Source organism: Megalopta genalis, chromosome 7 (assembly GCF_051020955.1).
Source record: "Megalopta genalis isolate 19385.01 chromosome 7, iyMegGena1_principal, whole genome shotgun sequence".
NCBI classification, from domain to species: Eukaryota; Metazoa; Arthropoda; class Insecta; order Hymenoptera; family Halictidae; genus Megalopta; species Megalopta genalis.
The window spans coordinates 4,208,449-4,234,863 of NC_135019.1; the positions used below are offsets into that span (position 1 = coordinate 4,208,449).

At 45.1% G+C, this 26,415-nt stretch overlaps 1 protein-coding gene across 6 annotated transcripts in view; it reads right to left on the minus strand.

Annotated features, from left to right (window-relative positions):
- Window positions 1–9,558: 9,558 nt before the first annotated feature.
- Window positions 9,559–26,415, minus strand: part of LOC117229142 (nucleolysin TIAR) — a 1,163,347-nt gene continuing 1,146,490 nt past the window's right edge. For 4 of the 6 annotated variants that reach the window (XM_033485364.2, XM_076523709.1, XM_033485369.2 and 1 more), the window contains one exon: window positions 9,559–25,454. In XM_033485364.2, coding sequence (XP_033341255.1) covers window positions 25,413–25,454 — 42 coding nt within the window. In that variant the 3' untranslated portion in view covers window positions 9,559–25,412. Of the gene's footprint in view, window positions 26,346–26,415 lie in introns of all 6 variants that reach the window. The other 2 variants (XM_076523711.1, XM_076523710.1) reach the window with 2 other exon arrangements.

Genomic DNA, 26,415 nt, shown 5'->3' on the forward strand with positions numbered 1-26,415 from the left:
TTAGATAAATTTAAATAAATGCAAAGAATTGTATTATGCGCATCTTACTGCGCAATCAGCGCACCGCGCATCTTTCTGCGCAATTAGGACACTGCGCAAGATCAAAGTCAAGTGGATGCCACACTGTTCAACAGCTTTCGGAGTTACTTAATTTTCTTTCTTACTAATAATATTTCTTTTCATTTCTATGATCTAACAATAAGTGTTCCTAACATTTGTCAACGAGTGAACAATAAATGACGAAAAGAGAAAAATTAAAAGAGAATAATATGCACGAATCATATTTAGCGTCCACTTCATTCCTGCTTGGTAAGATTCAACATTTCAAATTCTTTAAACTGTTATATTTATTTTTATTAATTAAATCGTTCTGTACGTTCAGCGTCAATCAATTGACTTGGTACATTTGCAACATTTATCAGAGGCTTGGTTAATTGATCTGTGGAATATTATTCGAAATCAATTTTATGGTGCTCGAATTCCATCGATGGATCGCTGGCGCCACCTGGCGTCCTTAATTGGCGATATCTTGAATTTCAATCATTTCATTGTTAGAATTTTATTGTACAAACAAAATCGTGGCGTATCCGTGGATATTTATACGAGCACGGATTTCGGTGAATTATTTTATGGAAATTCGAATTGATAAACCAATTATTTCTTCTATTAGGTACCCTATTATATCGAACAAAAATTGTTTAAACTGTGGCGTCGCATCGCTCGCCACAGCTCACCCGCTACCTGAGCGCGGCCGCTAGCAATCCAACATTTGCCTTCCTAATCGACTCTCGTAAACATTTCCATTACGACAGCCCTAATAAACACCAAAGGAGAGAGAAAAATCTGGAAGGAATAAATATTTTCTCTGGTCGGAGAACACTTCTGCAGTCAAGCTGTCTTCGAATGCGAAGGGTTTACGCTTTCAGCACCGCGCCTTTCGGAGATCGAAATTCTTTGATTTGATAACGAATTTTTACAATTCGATGCTAGTAATTCGAACGACGCATTTGTTCCATTTTGCTCAGTTGTAACTGGACCACGGATTTTACACGATTATGCCGAGGTATTACTACAAGTGTCGTGTCGGTGAATTATTCGTAACTTATTTAGCTTGTCCAACGAAGAAACCAAGTTCTAGCTTTGACCGTTGCTTCGTACAATTGACGAAGAGAATTTTTATGTTGCAAAAGAGATCGTATTATAATACTATATTAATAATAATAGTGTGGCGTCGCATGTGCTCACCCGCTACCTGAGCGCGGCCGCTAGCACAATCAAACATTTGCCTTCCTATTCGTCTCTCGTAAACATTTCCATTGCGACAGCCCTAATAAACACCAAATGTGCATTAGAATCACATTAGGAACACATTAGAAAATGTGCATTTTGATCCTCAAAAACTCCTTTAAAAACACTCCCAATAAAACAATTATCCGAACTTTCGCACACCGCGACTCGCGCAGACCTTTCCTTTCTTCCCCTTCCAAGAGAATTTCATCTTTTCCCTTCTTATGACTGTCCTCGCAAACATTGTAAAAAAGGCAAAAGGCAACTCCGCAAAGGCAGTTAGTTCAGTCACCCAAGTCGAGTCAGTCACCCCAATCGGTCTGGTCAATTCCAAAAACTCTATACACCTCCACACCACGCTAGCCGCACCCTCGCACTCTCATAGAAAGGAATAAACACTATAATTAAAGACAGAACATTTTGATTCACTTCCATTCCCCACTAAAATAGTATATTATTTAAAACACTATAATACTATATATATTTGTTATAATACCATATTAGTCTATGTTAATTCTAGACCCAATTAAAATACTCGTTTATCCATCTAATCTGCTGCAATCTTGGTCCGAGTGCAATCTAGTGCACCTTTGGTCAGTAATGTCCACCTCGTTTTTGGCAGAGCAAAGATACCATTGGTCAACGCGAAAGCAACGTGGTCCTCGATTGGGAAAACGATTAGCGAAGTTAACGAGTTATTCTATGCCTATTCGAGCATTTCAAGAAGATCGACGAGCACGTTTCTTCGCCGAGGTGGCCCGATTCGTATGGCAAAATGGTAACGCAGGTTCTCACGTAACCAAAAACTGTTCGGCGAGAGAAAAACAAGCGCCGGGAACGGTCCGATTTCTTCGTTTCAATTAACAGAAAAGTTTCGAACAACAACTTGAAACGAAGCAAATGCGGTCCGTAGAATTGGCCTCATCGGTCACCAGGGAAGCATGGTACAGCGTAGTTTCCTCTACCATTCTCATTTGCGGTTATCGGCCCGCTGTTATTCCGTTGGCCTCGGAACTGCATTCGGCCCTTACGCCTTTATATATTTCATTCCAACAAGGGCTACATTATATCGCAGAGCTGCCTAGAATTAACGTGATCCGCCGGCATATTTTACCGAGCTCTGTCTGCCCCGTGTTACCGCCCACTTCCGTTTATGATCGCGTTGCGGAATGAAAAATTACGAACTCGTGGAACGATGCGGAGACCACTTCAGCAAACTGTGCTTTACACTCTAGATCAACAATCTGCGCCTCGTTCGTTACGCTACTTAGAGGAAATTAATTCTCTTCAATTAGAGGAGATTGCATTATTATTTGTGTATCCTTTTCGTGACTGTATCACGAGCGACCGTCGTTCGGATATACAAATGGAATAAAAATCTGAAAACAGAAAACAGAAAATGTTGCATTGTCTCGGGGAAAAAAAACGAAGGATAAAACAGCTTAAAATGCACGTAGGCGCGGCGCATAAAACGCCGCGTCGCGATAAAACGGTCCTGTATATATCTATATATACATATATATATATGTGGTGGCCGGGGGATTTTTTAGGATCATCATTCACTTGCGCTACCTTGCGGATTTACATCGCCGCTTTCATCTAAAGTTACTATCGCGAGAACTTTAGGTAAATCTAGATTTATTACACGCGGATGACCTCTCAGGAATTTCTGTCGTACTCCGTAGCAACAGATGTCCACTGTTTAAAGAGCTCTGCTCAGAAGTTTCGCACCGGAGCATTTCTCCGTTTCAAAAGGTTGCGTACCGCCGTAATTATTACGTGTCACGGCGTTATTAAGTTGATGGAACGGACGCAGAAATTGATGCGTCATCGAGACCTTTCGGAAAAACGTTTCAAATATTTTCGAGATACTTTATCCCCGAAGAATTAGCTGTGCGCCATCGCATTTCAATCCGATCTGTGATCTTCGTAGCGTAGAAACACTGTGTACCTAAATGAATGGTGAAACGTCTTTTAGTGGAAGTGAATGAAAATGTTTCGTCTCTTCCCGGCGCTTGTTTTTATCCCGCCGAACAGTTTTCGGTTACGTGAAAACCTGCGTTACCATTTTGCCATACGAATCGGGCCATCTCGGTGAAGAAACGTGCTCGTCGATCTTCTTGAAATGCTCGAATAGGCGTAGAATAACTCGTTAACTTCGCTGGTCGTTTTCCCAATCGAGGACCGCGTTGCTTTTGCGTTGACCAAGGGTATCTTTGCTCTGCCAAAAACTAGGTGGACATTTCTGACCAAAGGTACACCAGATTGCACTCGGACCAAGAGTGCAGCAGATTAGATGGATAAACGAGTGTTTTAATTGGATCTAGAATTAACATAGACTGATATAGTATTATAACAAATATATATAGTATTATAGTGTTATAAATAATATACTATTTTAGTGGGGAATGGAAGTGTACCAAAATATTTTGTCTTTAGTTATAGTGTGTAGTGTGGAGATGTAGAGTTTTTGGAATTGACCGGACCGACTGGGGTGACTGACTCGACTTTGGTGACTGAACTAACTGCCTTTGCGGAGTTGCCTTTTGCCTTTTTTACAATGTTTGCGAGGACAGTCATAAGAAGGGAAAAGATGAAATTCTCTTGGAAGGGGAAGAAAGGAAAGGTCTGCGCGAGTCGCGGTGTGCGAAAGTTCGGATAATTGTTTTATTGGGAGTGTTTTTAAAGGAGTTTTTGAGGATCAAAATGCACATTTTCTAATGTGTTCCTAATGTGATTCTAATGCACATTTGGTGTTTATTAGGGCTGTCGCAATGGAAATGTTTACGAGAGACGAATAGGAAGGCAAATGTTTGATTGCTAGCGGCCGCGCTCAGGTAGCGGGTGAGCACATGCGATGCCACACTATTATTATTAATATAGTATTATAATACGATCTCTTTTGCAACATAAAAATTCTCTTCGTCAATTGTACGAAGCAACGGTCAAAGCTAGAACTTGGTTTCTTCGTTGGACAAGCTAAATAAGTTACGAATAATTCACCGACACGACACTTGTAGTAATACCTCGGCATAATCGTGTAAAATCCGTGGTCCAGTTACAACTGAGCAAAATGGAACAAATGCGTCGTTCGAATTACTAGCATCGAATTGTAAAAATTCGTTATCAAATCGAAGAATTTCGATTTCCGAAAGGCGCGGTGCTGGAAGCGTAAACCCTTCGCATTCGAAGACAGCTTGACTGCAGAAGTGTTCTCCGACCAAGAGAAAATATTTATTCCATCCAGATTTTTATTCTCCTTTCGCGCGTAGAATGGAACACTTACTTGAATCTTTCTATCGCATCGCACTTGAATTTTTAGCAGTTCATTAAATTACGCGGAAATTTAGAGAGCCCCAGGAATCGATACTCGGAGTCGCCGTTCGACTGCAAACCGTTAATTATTCAATTCGTCGTCCGCCTCGCGCCAGGCTGGCTGATTGCCTCGGTAAAAAACTAGTGTACGTACAATCTCGTGTCGTGAGAAGGAACCGATTCGCCGTCTGCATCCCGTAAGACAATAGTCGCATACCGCAGCGTTCCGCAGTTCACGTGTCGCGACAATAAAAATTGCGCTCTGTTGCGTCGCGTGCATACCGGAACAGCTCTCTCATCGAATTTCATTCGTAATTTATCCGAGTAGACGGGTTTTTTCTGCTCGGTTCTGGAAAAGGCACGCGCACAGACGCGTCGCCGCGCCGGCAACACCGACGCGGACGGGGGTGCAGCCGCGTATATGCAGGCGGCGCGTACGTATGCACGTACGTACCTACGCGCCGGTGTTGCGCCACTAATATTCAGTCAGTCCGTATCGGGCCAGTCGTGTTTCTTCGTAAATTTAACGATTTTACCGGCAGACGTGGCTACGTCCCGAAATGATGTACGGTTCGCTCGTATGACTCGGCAGCTAATGCTTTAATATGCGCAAAGGGTGCCATGCCCGTGTCACGCGGATTACCGCTAATTGTAGTTTATGCTTTATACTACACTATTCTCTTGTATGCTATGTCGTCCGCTGGGTATTCGATATGTACGGACCTGTATGTTTACTTGTAGAGGCGAATGCCGGCTCCCGGCGGATATATGTATCCACATAACAATTTGTATTTGCGAGAGCGCGCTCGCATTACGTACGTACCGCGCCTTCCTTCTCGGTGCAACCGGTTACTCGATCCACCGTACAGGTGTTGCCGTCTTTTCCAAGCTGACGATCTGCCCGTATCGTTCGCGATGCTCTTCTAATTAGGATTTCTAGAATTTTCCCGACGTTTTTCGGGGTGGTCTGTCAACCCTTCGAAGTTGATTTGATAGATCAGGGGTGGCCAAAGCGTTGATCGCGGACGACTGGTTTATCTATGTTTATTTGAAATTTAAACTGATTTTTGACTTTAAATTGCTACTTTTTTTACGATCACTTAACGATGTAACGGCAGAAACGGTACAGATACGTTGGCTGAATATGGGAATCAGTAGGTATACTTCTCGCGAACGTTGCCACGTTGTCCGAAAATTCTTGAGAAGCTTAATTTATGCGCGTCGGATCGACGGTTTCTTTTTTTTTCTTTAGAAAACATCCTCTTTTCCTGCCGGAATTGCAGCAATTTCTCCCGGAAATGCCGTATTTCGGGATGCTGTGAATTTCTCTGTGCTAGTCGCACACGCTTATGTGATTTATTGTTATTTCGATGCTAAGGTTCGACAGAAGACAACGCGAAATGGTCTGTTCGGGCGTGAGTCAGGTAGAAAAAACCGCGGAGATATAAGGTACGTGTCAATTCACGTCGAATCGTAGCGTGTGGCCTCCGAATTGCCTACGGATCGTGTCGCGTGGCCTCCAAATCGTCTTCGAATCATGTCACGTGGCCTCCGAATTCCTTCGGATACTATCACGTGGCCTCCAAATCGTCTTCGAATCATGTCACGTGGCCTTCGAATTCCTTCGAATACTATCACGTGGTCTCCAAAACGTCTTCGAATCATGTCACGTGGCCTCCGAATTGCCTTCGAATCGTGGCAAATTAGAAATAAAAAAGTTAAGTCACCATTTTTATATTCTACTGTATTTTATTTATATTATTATTTATATACGATGTTGGAAGACCGTCGCCTATAATTGAAAAAAGAACAGGTCAACTGATCAAAAGTTTGTCCACCCCTGTGCTAGACTCTTCTTCAGACTCTGCGTTTTATCGTCGCTAAAATTGTGAAGTTGCTCTTGCAGAAATTCGATAGATAAATTATTCATTTCTACGAACGTTGTCGAAGATCAAGTATCATAAAAACGTACCTTTTTGTAACTGTTACAAGAAATTAGCCCCTTGCTGTAGTACGATGAGCCCGACTCGTGATTCTGTTCTCCTGTGTCGCAAAATAAAATGTTCTCTAAATGTTCCCTTGTCATCGATATTCAAGCATTGAACCAGAAGATACGGGAACAAAGTAAGTACAAATTTTCTTCCTCTTCTCGAAGAACCGATTACGATCGAAAAAGTTTCAAGCATTGCAACTGTGAAGAAAATCTTAAATATAAAACTCAAGAAAGAAAAGAATACGTATATCCTTTTTCATCGATTAGGAGCATTTGCAATCAAATTCCTCAAGGAATTATGACTAAATTAGATCCACCAAGCAATGAGGGACGACAGAAGTTGCTCCTCGGGTCACAGTAAACTGTCGACGAACGAATTTGAATTTGATTGTGCATTAGCGGCAGAATGCTCGAAGGAAATGTAGGAATTACGAGAGAAGTCTAGTTGATCACAGCGTCGGTTTGAGACGATAAGTAAGCGGACATCTGGCTGCTGAAGAATTCACAATGCGTTCCACGTACGGTAATTTCACCCAGAAATGTTCGGAGGTCGGAATTGAAACCGGCAGATGTGAGAACAGTAAGTCGCGATGCTTCGGGCCTCGCGGCTCGTTTTTACGGAAACTCGGGATAGTAATGTAGAATAAAAGTATAGTAGAATATAAATAAAATACAATATAGAATATAAAAATGGTGACTTAACTTTTTTATAATTTTTTGCCACGATTCGAAGGCAATTCGGAGGCCACGTGACACGATTCGAAGACAATTCGGAGGCCACGTGACATGATTCGAAGACGATTTGGAGGCCACGTGATAGTATTCGAAGGCAATTCGAAGGCCACGTGACATGATTCGAAGACGATTTGGAGGCCACGTGACAGGATTCGAAGGCAATTCGGAGGCCACACGCTACGATTCGACGTGAATTGACACGTACCTTGTATCTCCACGGTTTTTTCTACCTGACTCACGCCCGATCAGACCATTTCGCGTTGTCTTCTGTCGAAGCTTAGCATCGACATAATAATAAATCACATAAGCGTGTGCGACTAGCACAGAGAAATTCACAGCATCCCGAAATACGGCATTTCCGGGAGAAATTGCTGCAATTCCGGCAGGAAAAGAGGATGTTTTCTAAAGAAAAAGAAAGAAACCGTCGATCCGACGCGCATAAATTAAGCTTCTCAAGAATTTTCGGACAACGTGGCAACGTTCGCGAGAAGTGTTCCTATTGATTCCCATATTCAGCCAACGTATCTGTACCGTTTCTGCCTCCGTTACGGGGCACGGGGAGGAAGAAGTTGGGGAAATGGACGACAAAGTTACGTTACACGCGACTGCATGTATGGATGCTGGCTTGCCCGCGGCTCCGGGAGCGTGTATGCATGTGCAAGACAGCCGAACGCGTTCGATGCATTTGAATTGATTTGACTGGAAAAGCGTCTCCTATACGCCGCGAACTCGCGGAAGACACAAACGGACCTATGTTTACGGAATCGAATGAGTTCGATGTATGTACCTGTAGCACAGCCCGGCTGTCTGTGAAACCTGCATGGCCCGTGCGTTTCGAATTATCAGCGGTCGGGTGAAAAGATGCGACTCGTTGATCGCTTCGTGGATTTTTACAAGATACGGATTTTTATGGACAAGTGAAATATTTTTGTTCGATGAAACGGAAGATCTGTACGCGCTAAAAATCCGTCTACTGTACCGAATTCTACAGGGTGCCCCAAAAATGTCTCGCAATCCGAAAGTGGCGGGTTCCTCAGGTCAGTTGAAGCAACTTTTTCCTTTGCGAAAATGTTCTCCGAGGCATCGTTAACGAGTTATCAACGAAACACAGTAGCCAATGGGAGGCGAGCTTGGCTGGCGCGTGGCGGACGGAGCCAATGGGCGGAACTGGACTTCCCCCATTCATTCGCTCGGCCACCATGCGCCAGCCGAGCTCGTCTCTCATTGGTCACCGTTTCTCGTTAATAACTCGTGAACGAAGCCGCGGATTTCATTTTAGCTAAGGAAAAAGCTACTTCGAATGACCCGAGAAATCTCCTATTTCCGGATTGCGAGACATTTTTGGGACACCCTGTATGTACACGAGCACGATGTAAACGCCAGGAGATCCTCGGACTAAACGAGAAGCGCATCGTCTATTTTTTATTTTAAATAACATTATAGCATACTTACTTGCTGCGTCGGTCCTACTGCTGGCATGCGGCGATTGCTGAGCAGCGTTCCACGATGTTTTTTTTCACGTGTCAACATAACAAAAGGAAAAGGGAAAGAATATTCAACGACGAATGAAACATTGATACGGAAGAAACGAGATCCAGATAGGAGTAAACGGGCCTTGTGTTTTCTACGGTGATATTTTCATTAATGTCGTCCTCGCGTGAGCGTACAATTATTATTATCGCCGACAGACTGAACGAAGCGAAAACTTTTGCGAAACTTGCGCCACGATTCCGCCGCTCCTCTCCGCACCATAAGACTTCTCGTGTTGTGCACGTTCTCTAGATCAGATCAACAACATTCTTAATGGCCGAATAAAATTATTACCTTTGCTTTTAGATTCGTATCGAACGGCAATATCGTAAAGTATATTCATTCCGACAGTGATCGCGGATGTGTGCAGGCCTATGAAAACAGGAAAAATAAAATCATGAGGCTAGTTAGGGCTATAATTTACTTTTCGCGTTCACGTGTGCCGCGGCTGTTTTAATGCCCGACGAGCGACATAAGATATGTACGTACGTGTCGTCGAACGATTCTTGACCGAAACTGATACGAAAAGAACAAATAAAAAAGAAACAATAACAATTGAAAATTCGAACCATAAATACTTGTCGAAACTATAATACTATAAGATATAATACTATAATATAAAACTATAATACTTGTGTCTATCGTTATAGAAGGCTAGGGGGTGGGGTGGGGTAGGTTGGGGAATGAACGTAACAACATACATTTTCTATAATATATTTTACATTATAAACCAACCATACATCATCATAATAATATCTTATATTCTTAAGCCTAAGCGTGTTTTTATCCTATTACTCTCATTTATATACTTCCTTCGTATTTATACTTTGTTTACTTCTTCATAGTATTTTATATATATGTATATGTATACATATGTACATATGTATATATACACATATACCAATATATATATATATATGTATATATTTTATTTATATTCATCATTATTTATATTTTTTATATACTATCTTATACGCGCGCCCGCGTACATACGCACGCACGCGCGCGCGCGCGCGTCGCACCGCGCGTGTATACGCGCTCGCGCGTACAATATCATACACGTTCCTCTCTTTTACACACGTCCCAGGGCGTCTCGAGTTTCCATTTCTATATATCGCGTGAGAATTGTCTGTTCGGAGGTATCAGTCCCCTTTCATCCCATTCTTTCGCATCCCCTATGTACTTGTGCACGTGTGCATCTATGCTTTTTTTTTACTTAGGTAAATGTCGCTCGGTGATTCGTGTGGGTAGAGTGGCGTGGCTCTGTATTTATCGTTTCTTTCTCCTTCTTCTTCTTCTTTCTTTCTTTCTTTCTTTTTTTTTCTCGTCCGCGCGAGTATAATCGTGTGCAACGCGTATACATAGCCTATATATACGTATATACACGACGAGTTTCCTATACGTGTCCCCTCTATGCGTGTACGGTTCGTGTACGTGTACGGGGGAGTGGTGTGGAGGGGGGCTCGGGGGGGTAGTTGTGTGTCGTGTTACGATTTCCCGTGTGTAATGTCGGTGATAACATAGTGTCGGCGCGCGCGCGCGCGCGTGCACGCTCCTGATACCGTAATCGCGCGTTAACGACCTCCATCGCCGCATCGGTACAAATTACATACATATACAGGGTGTACGAGGTTCTTCCTTTTTTTTTCTTTCTTTCTTTCTTTCTTTTCGCCCGATTCTCTCGGGCTTTGTGTCCGGCGAACGCGCGCGCGCGTGTGTGTATGTGTGTGTGTACCACCTTAAAACTTAAACTGTACGCATATGCGAAGAGGCTGCCATGGGACCCCGCGGGCCGTGTTCGACGGGATCTCGCGGAGGATTCGGTCGCGCGGAACCCGATCGCTACTCTGTAATAGCGCTCCGATGATCAATAAATCGTTCACGCCATCGTAAACTGTTTAAACAAAAATATCGCGGACGATGCACGTTCTTTATCTCTCTTTTAGTTAGTTTGTTTTTTGCTGGATGGACATTGTACCGGCCCCTTCCCTCGATCTCTCCGTCGCACCCGTTTCCCCAATATGCTGTTGGATGGCCGTCATCGTCGTTCCATTGTCTTTCCCGATCGCTTTTCTTACCAACTGTGTTTCTCTCTTTCTCTCTCTCTCTCTCTCTCTCTCTCTCTCTCTTTCTCTCTCCCTCTTTCTTTCTTTACTTTTTTATTTCTCTCCGTTTCCTTTCGTGCGTTCGCTTCTTCGTTTGCTAGTTCGTTTTTCCTCTTTGGTTTCATTTTTTGGTTAGTCGAACCCCGAAAAGTTTACATACATACGATGAAAGTTAAAAAAGGCACCTTACTCCTTAGCGTACGGTTTGTGAGTGATATGCCGCATACCGCGCCGGGGGGTTGGTTTGTTGGTTGATTGGTTGGTTGGTTGGTTGGTTGATTGGTTCGGTGGGGTGTTTTTCAGGCGAGGGTGAGAGGGCGGCGACCCATAACCGTGCGCACAATAATGGGTCCCGTTGTGACACGCGCGCCGAATCGCACGAAAAAAGCTGCGGAACTATGGGAGCTTTGCAGCGGAGAGGAGCGCGTGGATCGCGCACGAATCCACGGACGCGATCGTAATCGCCATAAGTACGAGGCTTCCCCCCTCCCCCTTCCCTGTCAAAGTTTCGCTCCCTTTCTGGGCCGACGCTACGTTAATCTCGTCGCGTTCGCACACACTGTCACGGGGGAAACGCGCGCGCGCGCGCGTCCACACACACACACGGACACGCTTTTCTCATGCAACTACGTCCTTCGTCTTCGTCCGGCTTCTCTCTCTCTCTCTCTCTCTCTCTCTCTCTCTTTCTATCTCTCTCTCTTTTTCTTTACTTTTCGCTTTTGCGTTTTTCTGTTCGGTTCTCTCCTCTCCTCTCCTCTCCTCTCCTCTCTCTAACGACAGACTATCAGCTCGCCGTTCTCCTCTCGCGACAGACCTATTTGTATCGGAATTTTTGTTCGAGGGGGCTCAGGGGGTCCGGCAGGCTAGCCACACAATGTTTTCTCCTCGTCACGTTAATCGGTTACGGTTCAATGATTTCAAGTCACTTAACAGCTAAAGGTATTTAACACAGTACATTCGCGGAGAGCCGCGTTCATTTTAAACAAGTCGCACGCGTTCCCGCTCGTCCTTCTCTCTTTTCTCTCTTTCTCTCTCTCTCTCGCTCTCTTTCACTCTCTTTCGCACTTTCTCTCTCTCTCTCTCTCTCTCTCTCTCTCTCTCTCTCGCTCGCTCGCTCGCTCTTTTTCTTCGTTTCTACGCTTATACTCGATATATTCGCTATGTTTTTTTTTCGACTAATGTTATCCCCTTACACACTTACGTCTGGTATGTATATATAATATACATAGTTTCTTGCTTTTATTTATTTATTTATTTATTCTTTTTTTTTTGGGTTGTATTATACGCCTGTGTATATATATACATATACGTAATAGATGTATGTATGTATGTATGTATGTATGTATGTATGTATGCATGCATGTATGCATGCACGCATGTATGTATGTATGTATACACATACAGATGCACCTGTTCCGTTTTCGCTACCATTTGTAGTTTTCGTATTTTTCTTTTCTCTTCCATTGTAATTATATATGATCATATACATTATGTTTATACTTTAAGGTATGCTCGCTTACGGCTCCTACGTTATTTTTTTCGCTTTCTCCCACGTGTGTGTGTGTGTGTGTGTGTGTGTGCAACATCTTAAACATCCTTCGGTTTACTTTTAAACGCTAAAACTGTATGTATTTTTTTTTTCGTTTTTATTTCACGGTGCTCTGTGATCGGTGTCCGAAATGTAGCGTAGCTGCTGCCATCCTACTCCGGGTTCTTTTCTTTTTTTTCTATCGTTCCCGATCGATCGAACCGATCGAAGCGTCCGCGGATCTCTCGTCCGTCCCGTTCGAAGAGCCGCACAGGACTCGCGGGATTCGCGTCGGCCGCCGTTCTTTAAAAAACAGGATCTTATTCTCGACTCGCCGGCCGATTGTTCGCGGCGGGTTATGCCAGAAGAAGCGCTGGAATTTAAACGGTGAAAGCGGAATGCATGCCGGCACGGCCGAGTCTCCCGTTCGCGCGCGAACGCGAATCTTAGCGTTCGTTATCGGCGGCGGGCCGTCCTCGACGCTGAAATCTTTATGCAAATCTCTATTCTTCGGGATGGTTATCTCGCGACGGCTCGAATAAAGCGAAAGTTTCTTCTCGCGGCAGAAACGAGACGCGAGCGAAAAACGTTGGTTCACGTAGAGCAGGTTGTCCCGCGTTTTCACGGTTTCCGCGCGTTTCACGCGCCGCGGACGCGCGGAGAGCCGCGCGGCGCAGCGATCGGACAGTGAAACTCTTTCGTCGCGCTGATAAGTTGTGTCTGGAATTTGCGAATCAATTTTTTTCTGCATTTTTAACGCCGACATTAGCGAAGAACGAGACGCGAGATCGATTTCACGAGCTCTCGCGTAACTCGAATTAAAATTTAGAGCGTCCGTCGTCTGGAACGTTTTCCTGATTCACGATCGAAAGAATCGTCGATTTTGTTTCGTCTATGTCCAAAAAATAGAGAGATTGAAAGTGGCTATCGTTTCGTTGCGCTCGCAATCGGCGCGTATACGGGAGGCTCGAACCGAAGTTCGGTTCGGCGTCCTCGCTGAGATTCGAACACAATGATCTTCCGTTTTCCGAAACCGAATTTGGATCGGTTCAGATGCCGGATTTTTCTCGTTACCGCGACGAAAACGTTCATTGATAACGCTAGACACCTCGCTGTATCGCTTCCAACGGGGGACAAAGAAAATCCCGGCCCGCCCCGCGCGTTAAGCATCGATGCGATCGGCTCTTGTTCAAGTAATCGCGTACAGTTTAGTCCTCGCGCACAATTTTGACACGATCTCCTACACGATCCTCCTCTCTAAATTTGTATTTTACATATGGCACGATTCTATGTATGTATGTATGTACACGTTTTACCTTCTATCTTCTTCGTTTTCCCCCATTCGTTCTTTCTCGAATCGTTCGCCTATTTACTGCGAATGCTGTAACGCTATCCTCCCGAGCATTTAGATTAACATTTATAAACAAATGTAAATAGTATCACTTTATAGGACGGTAAGATAGGTGTGTGTCTCTGTGTGTGTGTGTATGCGTCGTGTTTACGTACAGTAATGCCTCCCTAATTGACGCTCAGATTGTGCACGAAAGTGGACAATTTGGGAAGAGGAGATGCGATTATTCGAGCCTTGCGACTCGTTTTGATAATTGTTGACAATTGGTATCTAATAATCGTATCTCCTCTTCCCGAATTGTCTATTTTTCTGGACAATCCGAGCGTCGATTAGGGAGACATCACCGTGTCTGCACATGGTTGAAGGAACTCTCGATATGAAACAATAGAATATCTCTATCTAAGTGCTTCGCTGTGACGATCCGTTCAAATAATACGCGCGCACGTCCCGCACCAACGAAATCATGTCAACGTCGACGGAAACGATAGGTATGAACCGTTCTCTCGCAGTTCTCACTAATTCCTAATTTCATCTTTCGCGAAAGGAAAGCGTCGTGCTCGCGTCGCGATTCACGCGACCTCCTCGGCCGCGACGAGACGGCGCGAAATATCTTCGATATTTTTTGTGACGCGAAAAAACATCGTTACCGTTCCATCCGAAATCATTCGCGCGCCTGTGATAATAGGCGCGATAGTTTGTCAGACTTACGACTCTTTAATTCCTCTTTACGAAGGTTCTTAACAAACAAAACCAATAAAAGAAAGAAAACATCGGCGCCCCGAGCTTGGACGATTTTTCAAAGAAAAAACGTGATTCGTTCGTTTTCATCTACCGTGAACGCGCACCCAAAATAGAAATACAATCGTAAATACAGCGAATTCGCAGCGAGTTCTCTTCATCGAGAAGCTTCCGTCGCTCTCCCGCACACCTTCGTCGAACCCTCCGTTCGCTTTTCTTCTCGAAAATGATTCGAACATCGCATTATCACAACTCAGTTAAGAAGATCACGACGACATTGAAAGCCTTAAGAAAGACGAGCACGCGAGAAAACGTTCTCTCCATTATCGCAGTTTCTCTACGCGACATTAAAATTCAGCGGAGCGCCCCGCGTCCGAACGTCCCGCTATCGTCTGCACGCTCTGTTATCCGAACGGTGCTCTAATCAAACTTTGATCGCGACGATTCCGCGCCGATAACACGCGTGCAGCCGCCGCCGATCTCCGCTGCGCGCATTTGAAGAAAAAAAAGAAACCGTTCTCGCGTTTTTAGAACCGATAATTTAATGCCGATTCGATCGCTGCTCGTCGAACACTCGTCGAACACCGTGGAAAATTCTGATCGCTGACGCCGAGGATCGACGCGTAAGATTTCGATTGATTTCCGACTGCGAATGATCCGGAAGAAACGAACGCTCGGCGTCGGAGGAGCGCGCCGACTAAACTCTGTTCTCCAAACTGTTGTTCGAGGCCAGATTCGGATACAGGAGGCTCCGCTGCTTGACTTCCCCATTTCACCGGATAATTTTCCGTACCGTAATAAATTGAGGAGATACGTATGTATAGCGAAACTATGCGAGAGACCTCCTTGTACTAAAAGTCTCCTATCCGTTGCCCGATCTTACTGATCCTAACGTTGAGGGTCGTTCGTTCCGCTAAATCGCGCAATGATATGTTTATATCACGTTGGCATACTCGCAAGCGGCGTTGCAGACGCGAAGAATCGATCGGGGAAACCAAAATCAAAACCAAAAAGAAGAAAAAAATAAAAAACGGGACAACAATGGGAAAGCAAGCACTCCCCGTAAGCTTTCGTTTCTTTTTTCTTCATTTTTCTGGTTCCTTCATCACCGATGCCACCGAAGTCCCTCTACCTAACAATCGTTCGAGATCGCATGAAAGCATATCGGAACTTAATTACTTTAGTCAGTCCTCGGTGAAAGAAGCACGCACACGTTTTTTTTTCCTAAATGTATGTTTCATCAATGATTGTCGGTTTATCGTATTTGGTAAATCTTCGCGAGGGAAATCCTTCTGTGTAGAAAATCATCGATCTATAGAGCGATTCGGTGGTTCGACGGAGTAGGACGCAGGGACGTTAGGATCGAAAACAAGGTGGCCGAGAATGATCCTGTCGCGGACCAGGCGCGAGCAGATCTTCCCGAAAGAGACTAGACGGTCTCTTTCCTTTCTCCGCGTGCTGGACGTGCGTGGCTGCTGAATAGGCGGGGTCGCCGAGTAGGCGCGACCGCCTAGTAGGCGCGGCGACCGAGCGGGCGTGGCTCCGTGGCTCCCGGCTTCGGCGGAGCCACGCTGGTGCCCCTGAGGGCAATCTGTGCTCGTGTTCGAAGCAGATCAATTTGTCCTTTCATTTGTTCCATTCGAGGTTCGTCCGTATCGATTGAAATCGCATTGTAATCTCTATGTGCGGTCGATCTTTTCACAGACACTTTTATCTAAAATCACTTTATCTAAAAATGGAAATAATATTAAAACGAATTATTATTATTATTATTTCGAATGATGCCAATGTGTAGATCGCGGATTCCACACATTCTCCTCTCGCACTGTAACAATTTTATACATAATCTGTAAATACGATTATTATTCTTCCGAATCGAAGCAAAATTTGATTCTTCTGTTATCAAAATAGGGAACAAAAGTTGACACGTTCTTTCACGGTAATTATTTAGGACGAAGAATAGCCGATCAAGGTAGCTATAACAGAAATCATAGTGCAAGGGGTGGGTCAAGAACAAAAATGACTATCTCGAACGCGTCAAGATTATTCAAGAGAGGAATGGAACGTTAATTCAGCCTCCCTTTATTGCAATCTATGGGATGAAACTATTTTAATTATCTATGCAATCTTGTAGGAGGATGCACAGTTTGCGATATCATTTCAGTGCGACGCGGTATCCCAAATAGCGATTGATCAGCCTCGAGCACAGGCAACTCGAGTGTCCCCTCGAGCAGCGCTTCAGGGCGGATGTTAGAAGCGCCGGGGACGTTAGAGAAGTAGCTGGATCTGTCTCGCCCCGAGTAGGCGTGGCATCCGTTGCCTTCGATCTCAACGGGGAGCTGGAGCAGTGTCCCACGGGGCAAGTTTCGTCCTCTGCACCTGGTTCGCGACTGGATCGCGAAGGATGTCGTGGTGCACGACGACGGAAGAGCGTGTCGGCAAGAAGAGTAGCAGAGGGAGCAGAGAGAGAGAGAGAGAGAGAGAGAGAGAGAGAGAGAGAGAGAGAGACAGATGGGTAAAAAGAGGAAGAAGAGGAAGGGTCGACATAGTTCGCGGATTAGCTCGCGATTCGATAATTCTGCCAGCCGTTCGAAGCTGAAACGATCGGTTATGGCCTAAGAAACATAAACGACGGTAATCGCGGCGTGCAAGGTGTAGTAGCCTCGAGAGTCGCGATCATTGGGGGCACGGACGAAGGATAGAGGCAGCAGCCGCAACTCGTTCCCTCTATATTTATACGGTTCTCGCGAACGTGTAGGTGTGTGCGCGGGGGTGTACGGGGCGGGGTGTGATGCTCTCGTATGCCGTGTGTGCTGCGTGTAACCTGCGGATAATAGTTATTGCACTATCTGTGTTCCTCCGTGAACGTTTCTTTCTCGCGTCGTTATTCGCTAACCTAGTGATGGTCAAGCTAGACTAGATCCAACTACGTCTATAGGGCTGTTTCGTTTAAAGTAATGTATCATCCTCTCGTCGCTACGTTGTACGCGCGTACACTGCCGCGTAACAGTGTGCGCGCAGCTTTGCTTCTGTAACTCGTGTGTATGTGTGTGTGTTTGTCTCTATGTGTGTATGTATTTACATACGTGTACGTGTGTACGTCGTTGTAGGTGTCCCCGTGTAACCGTGTGTGTGTGTGTGTTTCCCGTTGGTTTTGTGCATGCGTCGTGTGCACGTTAACTCGTGAATGTATGTACTTTTGTTGATCGTGTTCGTTCGGGCGCGATTATCACGCCCACGACTTAGGTACCATAAATGGGTTTTACCATTTTCGTATTTAGATGTATCACACGTTCGTTTCTCTACCATACTCGCGGTCTATCTATCTATCTATCTATCTATCTCTCTCTCTCTCTCTCGTTCTATCGCTCACACACACACTCTCTCTCGCAAGCACGCGCTCAACGATTTCTCTCGGTCCTCTCTCGTGCCCGTTCGCTCGGCATCGTTCTTCCTCATTTTAACTAAGCTTTTTACACGGTACCGCGCGACTCCGCGCTTTTATCCGCTTCGTCATCGTTACTTTCCAAAACCCCGTATTATCTCCTACTCGTCAGGTTACATTAATTACCTATTTATCACTTTACACTACATTCTTGGTTTCCCCGTTTAAATGCAGCGCCGTCCCGCTTTGGCTGGCTCCATTCGGTTCACGCTCTTTCCTTTGTTTTATTACCTAGACAACGGTACTCGAGGCTATGGTAAGTTTCTCTATACACGTCCCGGAAATTCGCGGGACGCTTCGACGCTCTTTCACTCGCTCGCTCGATCGCTCGTTCGCTCGTTCGTTCGCTCTCTCTCTCTCTCGCTCTCGCTCTCTCTCTTTCTTTCTCTCTCTCTCGCTCTCTCTCTCTCTCTTTAAATACTTTTTACAGGACGTGGATCTCCGCGGGTTCTTTAAAAGAGCGGGAGATCGCTACGTTTCTCGCGCCGCATTTGAAAGTGGAGCCGAGCCGAGGGGCGGATTCCTCGGGAAACGGGGACTGATTATACGAGCAAAAGACGACACAGGGCCGGGGGTCCGCGGGACGCGTACTTTGATTTCTTGTTCGTCCATGTCCGCGCCGATCGGTCGATCAACGGATAAGAACCATTTAAATTCACGCTACGACGCCGCGTCCCGCGCGCCCGCGCCGTGCCGCCTCGTTTACAAATGGCCCATTTTCCCGGCCCCCTCGCTCGCCCCACCTTTCAGAAAAATAACCTATATTTTTATTCCATTTTTTGTTTCGCCTAACTAATAATGTACACGATATTTTGTTTCTCTTATGTTTTTTCTCATATTGTTCCTTAAATGCTAGTTCATCTCTCTCGCGCACAGAGCTTCCCTCCTCCATCGTTTCACCATTTTGTTGTTGTTCTTATTTCGCTTACGATGATTTTAAAATAACAGCTTTCGTCGCTGTCGCACGTCGGTATATTTATATATTTATATATATATTTATGTATATATTTATATGTATATTTATATATGTATATATTTATATATATATGCAATACATATATAAATATATATATACATATATATTTATATCTTGTAGTTTTATGTGTATGTATATGTTTATTTATAATTTTTTTCTTTCGTCTCTTCCTCGCGACTTGTAGCATGTCCTGTTTTCTTTTTTTAGGCTGCGCACGTTGGTTTCTTTTATTTAACGTTTTTTGTGTGCCGAGAAACGGAAAACTGTCAGCGTTCCTATATGGTTTGCCATTCGCACGTTGGCAATATACTCGTTTGTCCTGTATGTCCTGTGTGTGTGTGTGTGTGTGTGTGTGTGTGTGTGTGTGTGTGTGTGTGTGTGTGTACGTGTGCCTGCGTGCGTGTGTATTTTATCCTTTGTTCGGTTCTGCTTGTTTCCAGCGGTTAGTTATATAATTGAATTTCTCGCGGTGTAATTCGTTGTACGCTTACGCTATTCTTTCCTTTTTTTTGTTCTTTTTGTTCTTTTCACGAGACGACACTTACAATTCCTCGTATTTTATCAATTACAAAAAACAATTGACGGGAATACGGTGAAATATACGTTGGTGTTGATCTTGGGCCACAATTCTTATGTTTTTTAGGTACACAGGTGGAAAGTTTTCTTTTTTCTTTTTCTTTAAAGTCAGCTTTTTCTCGCCGTCGCGACTCGCCGTCCGTTTCGAGTCCGCTTCGCGAGCGTTCGATCTGTTTTCTTGCCGCGGTGTGTCGGGTGAAAAAACGAACGGGCGAAAGAAACGAAGTTGACTAGCTAACGAGGCATTACCATATATAGATACCGTTTCGTAGTGCCGCAAGTAAATCGTAACGCGTATCGCTGTTCATTCAAGAAGAAGTCGGAAGTTAAACAGGTAAAAAGCTAAGCTATGTCCGTGTTTTTATAAAATCAATCGCAAAAAACGGTAACGCCTGCTCGAGATAAAAAACATCGAAAGATTCGCGTCTGTTTCGAGTACGGTGAATCGAACAAGTCAGGGACAGTCGCGACCGATCGTCGTCGGACCGGTCTACAACAGGCTCAACCACGACCGATGTTCCCGAAGGATCGGCTTCACCGGGAAGACACTGTGAGGGGATCGTCGAATCACGCGTAGTCTCCGAATTTCTTTTTGTATACTTAAGCATTATGTTTCAGACACCGGAAACGTTCTACCCGTTTCTCTCGTTTTCTCGCTTTCTCTCTTTCTCTCTCGCTCTCTCTCTCTCTCGCTCTCATTTTTTTTTCATCTTCAAATAGGACAACATTAGTTTACGAAGAATTAATGGCACGAAACGTTTGTGGTCCGCAAGATGGACTGAAGGCACACCTTTATATATATCCATGTCAACGTATTACACATCGCATCGTTCGGAAAATTAGTAGATTTACCGGTAACACCTAAACTCTACACACTTATCTCGAGCTTTCTTTCTTTCGCTTCTTTTTTTCTTTTTTGTTAATTTTCTCTCTCACTTTCTCACTTTCTCACTCTCTCTTTCTCTTTCGCTCGCTCTCTCTCTCGCTCTCTCTCTCCATCTTTTCTCGTTTGATTTCTTCGCCGCTGCTCGACGCAGTCCCATTCTATCCAGGCTAACGTGTCGCGCACACGTGTCGCTGTACACCGGTCTTTGATCATCACGCTTTTGATTTGAAACTCTTGAGCGCTTTTTGATTCGTTTAAACCACGATCCGCGTCTATATCTTTTGATTAGTAACAAAGTTGCATGTATTCTCTATCGCTTTTATCTCTCCCGGTATCGCACGTCCCTCTTGCCCTCGTCTCGCCCGCGAACCAACGTTACCGTTTAGCCCGTTCTCCCTCGTTCCTCCATCGGCTTTGTCGACCGCGCCGTCTAACTTCTACACGGAATTTTATTGTACCGGTCGATTATGTACACGTCTTCGCTCCGTTCCGTTCCGTTTTCCTTCGTATTTTTCATTTTGTACCTGTCGATGCGCGCTCGTCGAGACAGTTTCTCGCCGTTGAAAGACACTGTACGAAAACACCGACACGCGGCGCGATCGGCAAACCCGTGTTCCTCGGCGTCGAGACGTCGAACAGAGAAACGTGGAAATTTAGAAAATCGTGCTCGGAACCGAGGGAAACTAAGCGCGGACCTAGGGAACAGGTGGGTTTCGCCGCTAAACAGGTAGGCTACCGTCTGCCATCCGTTCTCCTGCACTCGGAAACTGTCGTCGCTCTCTCTCTCTCTCTCTCTCTCTCTCTCTTTCTTTTTCCTTTCCATCTTATACGTTTTCTCCGAATCTCGTTAATTTTCTTATCTAGTATCCTCTCTCTTTCGCGCTACTAATAACGGTTCGATTATTACCGAATGGTGCGGCCAGGGCTCGAGAGCACTGTTATCGCTCGAGGAACCTTCGTTTCCGTGAACTGTCGCCAGCTATCGAAATTATCAACCGTTACAGTAATGTCTCCCTTACTCACGCTCAGATTCTGCAGAGAAATGGACAATTTGGGAACAGGGGACACGATTATTCGAGCCTCGAAGCTCGTTTCTTTTATAATCGTTGACAATTCGTGACTATAAAAACGTACCGCGAAGCTCGAATCATCGCGTCTCCTCTTCCCCAAATTGTCCATTTCTGTGGACAATCTGAGCGTCAATTAGAGAGACATTACTTCTTAGAGAGACATCTACCTTCGTATCTACCATCGGAATCTCTCGAACTCGTTTCTTACATCGTCATTCGGAATACAGTAATGTTTCTCTAATCGACGCTCGGATCTTCCACGAAAGTGGACAATTTGGGAAGAGGAGATACGATTATTTGAGCCTCGAAGCTCGTTTTTTTTATAATCGTTGACAATTCGTGACTATAAAAACGTACTGCGAAGCTCGAATCATCGCGTCTCCTCTTCCCCAAATCTTCCACGAAAGTGGACAATTTGGGAAGAGGAGATACGATTATTCGAGCCTCGCGATTCGTTTTTGATAGTTACGAATTGTCAACAACTATAAAAACGAGAAGCAGAACACGTAATAATCGTATCTCCTCTCCCCAAATTGTCCATTTTTCTGCACGATCTGAGCGTCAGTTAGGGAGACATCGGTGTCTCCAATCGTCGCGGCTGCAGATTGCCGCACAGTTTTTACCAAAAAGAATCGTTGCAGGAAAGGCGAAACGTTCGCGCGATGCGGCGACGTTTCGCGAGAAACTAAACGAAAACGGTGGTTATACATTTTCACGCGAAGATTTGTTTCTCCGCGTTCGTCGGCGAAACACGATATCCCGGCTCGACGACAATTTCGAGGTCCGTTTTAAAGCGGACAATCCAAGGAGAAATGGAAAACGCGTCGAGAACAAAACAGACAACGGAGACTTCGGTTCCTCGTGACGATCGCGCGAAATAAAGGCTCGAATCTTTCTAGAACAGATTGTAACAGGTTACATTCGGGGCTTGTCCAAGCCCCGGTTATGGCGTTCGATGCGACGATTGTTACAGAACAATTCAAAGACTCGATCGGAGGACAGGATACATATCCGCGAGGAAGGAACTCGATGCATCTAGTCTAACTTTCGTGCTGTTTTGTGCAATGTGTCTATCTATGAATTGTATAATTTCTTTCTCTCGACTCTCGCTTTGTTATTATAATTCTCATTTTTTTTAGCATTCACTCTCTCGCTCTCGCTCTCGCTCTCTCTCTCTCTCTCTCATTCTCTTTCTCTCGTCGCCACCTTCGCAAGGTGTGTCGGCCACACGCACGCTTATATGCTCGTTACTTACACTTGGATTTTTCGACTTTTAGTTTCTTTGTTTTCATCGATAGATCGGCCAAGTCGAAATTCGGGACATCGGACAGACCGTTAATGGATTCTACCCCTCTCTTTCTCTCTCTCAATCGTCTCTTCTTTCATCTCAATCGTCTCTCGTCGTCATGTCCCATCTCCTCACGATCTATACACCGTTCGTTGTTGCGAATTCGTAGCTCGTAAGCTGATCAGCCTGCGAGCGAGTTACAGCAGAGAGACACGGGGGGTAAACGGCTTGTTCTTCATCCTAAGCTTAATGATTTATTGCTTAAGCGTCTTAAAGTAGAGATTCTCTCTTTGGTTCTATGGTATGCATGGTATATAAAAATCTAGAGTATAAGTTAAAAACCACGGTAGACCCGATACGTTTCGCTGGAGTCGACCGATTACTGGACACTCTGTCATGATCGGCTTCTTTCTGCTCCTCTCTTCCGTTCTCTATCTCTTTCTCTCTCTCTCTCCATCACTCTCTCTCTCTCTTTCTTTTTTTCTCTTTCCATCTCTTTTTCTCTCCATCTCTTTTCTCTCTCTCTCTCTCTCTCTCTCTCCCGCTCTTCTCTGTCTTAATTGCGCGATCAATGCAGCCGAGCACCAGTCGACAGCCCTCGGTGCACGCGGCTGATCTTTTATAAAAATATCCAACTGTCTAAGCGCCGCGTTTAGAAGGATTACAAGTCGAACAATAAAAACGGCTCGTCGGTCTCTCTCCGCAAGGACTTCGGTGCATGATTTGTCATTTTGGCCTCGAGTTCGATAATGTAAATATAACAACCGAAGGGGAAGGAAGTCCTCGCAGCGGCGGAGAACGGATTTTAAGACACATGGATCTCTATCAGTCCCGTGGTTCACGATAGTCGAAGTTCTGGGTTGTACGAAAGTCTCTGCCATTTTTTTTTTTATTCCCCGACAATGTTAAATCTCGCGTTTTTCATTTATATTTCTCCTAGGAACGTGGAAATATCGTCGACTCTTTTTTTTTTCTTACTTTATCTTTACTTGTTTTACTTTTACCTGTTTAACTGTTTTACTTTTACTTTTACGTTTTCATTTTATTTATTTATTTATTTATTTTTCTCTTCGCTTTACTTTTTACTCAGCTTCGTCGCTTCGCATCGTTTTGTTCTCTTTTGTTTCTTTCGTAGAGGTCTGCCATTCCGCCATCTGCCGCCGAATTTCGAATCCGCCTTGACATAACGCTTTTTTTTCTGTTTTATTTATAACATACCTACCTAACTAGCTAATTGTTGAATTTTGTATTTTTTTTTGTTTTCGTTTTGTTATAATAACACACGCGATTCCCGCGCGATCCTTCTCTCTCTCTCTCTCTCTCTCTCTCTCTCTTCGATTATCCGTCCCGGCTCCCTTTTTTTATACACCGGCGATCTCGATATACACATATATATTCAGCCGAGAGAGAAACGTCCGAGCAAACGGCCGGGGTCTCTCCGCCGTTTCCCATTCGATTCTCCTCGTTCTCTCCGTTTCTCCGCGGGTCCGTCGACCCTCTTTAATTAAACTTTGTTTTTTCTCATTTTTTTCTCTTTCGTTCGCTGTTTAAGCCCAAAACTACAAAAATAATGAATCCGGGTTACGGGGCTCGGTATCCAGCGGCGTCTCCGTTCCTTCGCCCTTTTCCCCCCTCTCTCCTCGCCCTTCCCGCCGCCGTCCCAGACGTCCGTCCCTTCGAAGAAGCTTGAACGTCGATCGAGAGAGCCGCGCGAATTCGCGAGTCCGTCCGTTCGCCCACGCTCTCTCTCTCTCTCTCTCTCTCTCTCTCTCTCTCTCCTTAATTAGCGGCCGGTTTCGCGGACGTTCCCGCGACCGGTCGGCGCGCGAAACTCCGCGCCTCGGAACTCGGTCCTCTCGACGGAATCCATCCGCACGGCGACGGATTCCGCGTATCCCGGAATTCGTGTTTCATTACTGAAAGCTTTCGTCACTGCCGTGACGGCGACGCCTATCTATTTAAATTCAAGCCGAGAGAGACAACTACGTTATCCTACACAGACTGGACGAGAGGACACCTCCGGTTTAAAATTCCTTCCTTTTCTTTTCTCCCATCGAATTACTCGCTCGCTCTTCTCATCTTCTTCTTCCTCGTTCAAGATTGCCGGTTACACTGGACGTGAAAATTTACGGGGGATCGCGGAAGCGTGTTTCGTTCCATTCCGCTTCCGGCTGCACGCTCGCTCAAGAAACACGCGTTCTTCCTCTTCTTCCTCTTTCCTCTTCTCCTTCCTCCTCCTCTTCTTCTTCTTTGCCCGTTAAATACAGATCATGAGACTTCTCGAGCCTTTTTCCCTCGTTCGCCAGAGCGGTCGTTAACTGTTTCCGTTCGCTGGTCACTGCTTTCTCCGTCTTCGGTTTCGTCAAGCCGGCTGCGGCATGATTTCGCCTCTCTTTGCTGTCGCGGTGGCGTCGATGCGGATGAAAATTTTGTTGTTGTTGTTGTTGTAGTTGTTGTTGTAGTTGTTGTTGGTGGTTGTAGTTGTAGTTGTAGTGGTGGTGGTGGTGGTGATGGTGGTGATAATGGTGGTGGTAGTAACTGTTGTTGCTGTAGAAGTTGTTCCTGTTGGTGGGGTGTACTTGTTTACCATCACACTAGAAGGCTAGGCGTCAGCCAGTCCTCATCCGCTAGCTGGACCGCAACCAAGAACACACTTTACCATTTGAACACACAAACGCTGGTTAAGTCTTGGTCCGAATTTTAAGAAAATAATAGAAATATTCTGAACATCTCTTTCTCTCCACCATTCTCTCGCCGCTCACGCGCGCACTCTTACTCTTACACACGCACACACACACTCTCTCTCTTTCTCTCTCTCGCTTTCTCTCTCTCTCTCTCACTTTTATCGCAAAGCCACCTCGCTCTCTTGCTCACTCGCTCCCTCTCATGCTCTCTCTCGCTTCTCGCTCCATTTCTTCACACTCTATACACGAGGACTAATCGATCTGAATCTACCTTTACCGTGACTCAACCTCAATTGTTCTCGGAAGTTGTGAAAAGTGTGAATACGATATCTCGCTGGTCGACGATCAATAGTCACGGCGGAATGAAGAAAGGAACAGAAAGTTCAAAAAAGTGAAACAAAGAAAGGAAAGAAAACGCACGCGGATCTATCTCGACGGTGCTCGGGTTCTTATTTTTTTTTCTTTTTTTTTGGAAGATTCTGTTCGATCGTGTGCGGCTCGATCGGGTCCGATCCGTTTTCTTTTTTTTTTGTCCGTGTTCGGAACGGTTTCATTTACGATGGCGTTCGATCGACAGCGAAACGATCGACGGGAGGATCGATACGATCGATACGGTACTCCCGCTCGTTCTTCCCCCGTTCGTCCCCGGCGTTTTGTCTTCTTGCGTGCTCGCGCACGGCACGACGGTACCCATTTTAGAAACACGTTCTCCAACGACTATTCGCTGCTTCAATTCGAGGTTGAGCCAGGTTGTAGATGCAGTTTTCTTGATGTAAAGAGATATTCGAAAGTAAGGATAAGCCAGGCCGTGCGATGATAGGTGTAGCGATCACTGTGCCTGCGAACCGAAATATGTAAATAAAAGTAGTTCTTCGAATGACCTCGAGTATCTCTCCTGGATGACGATC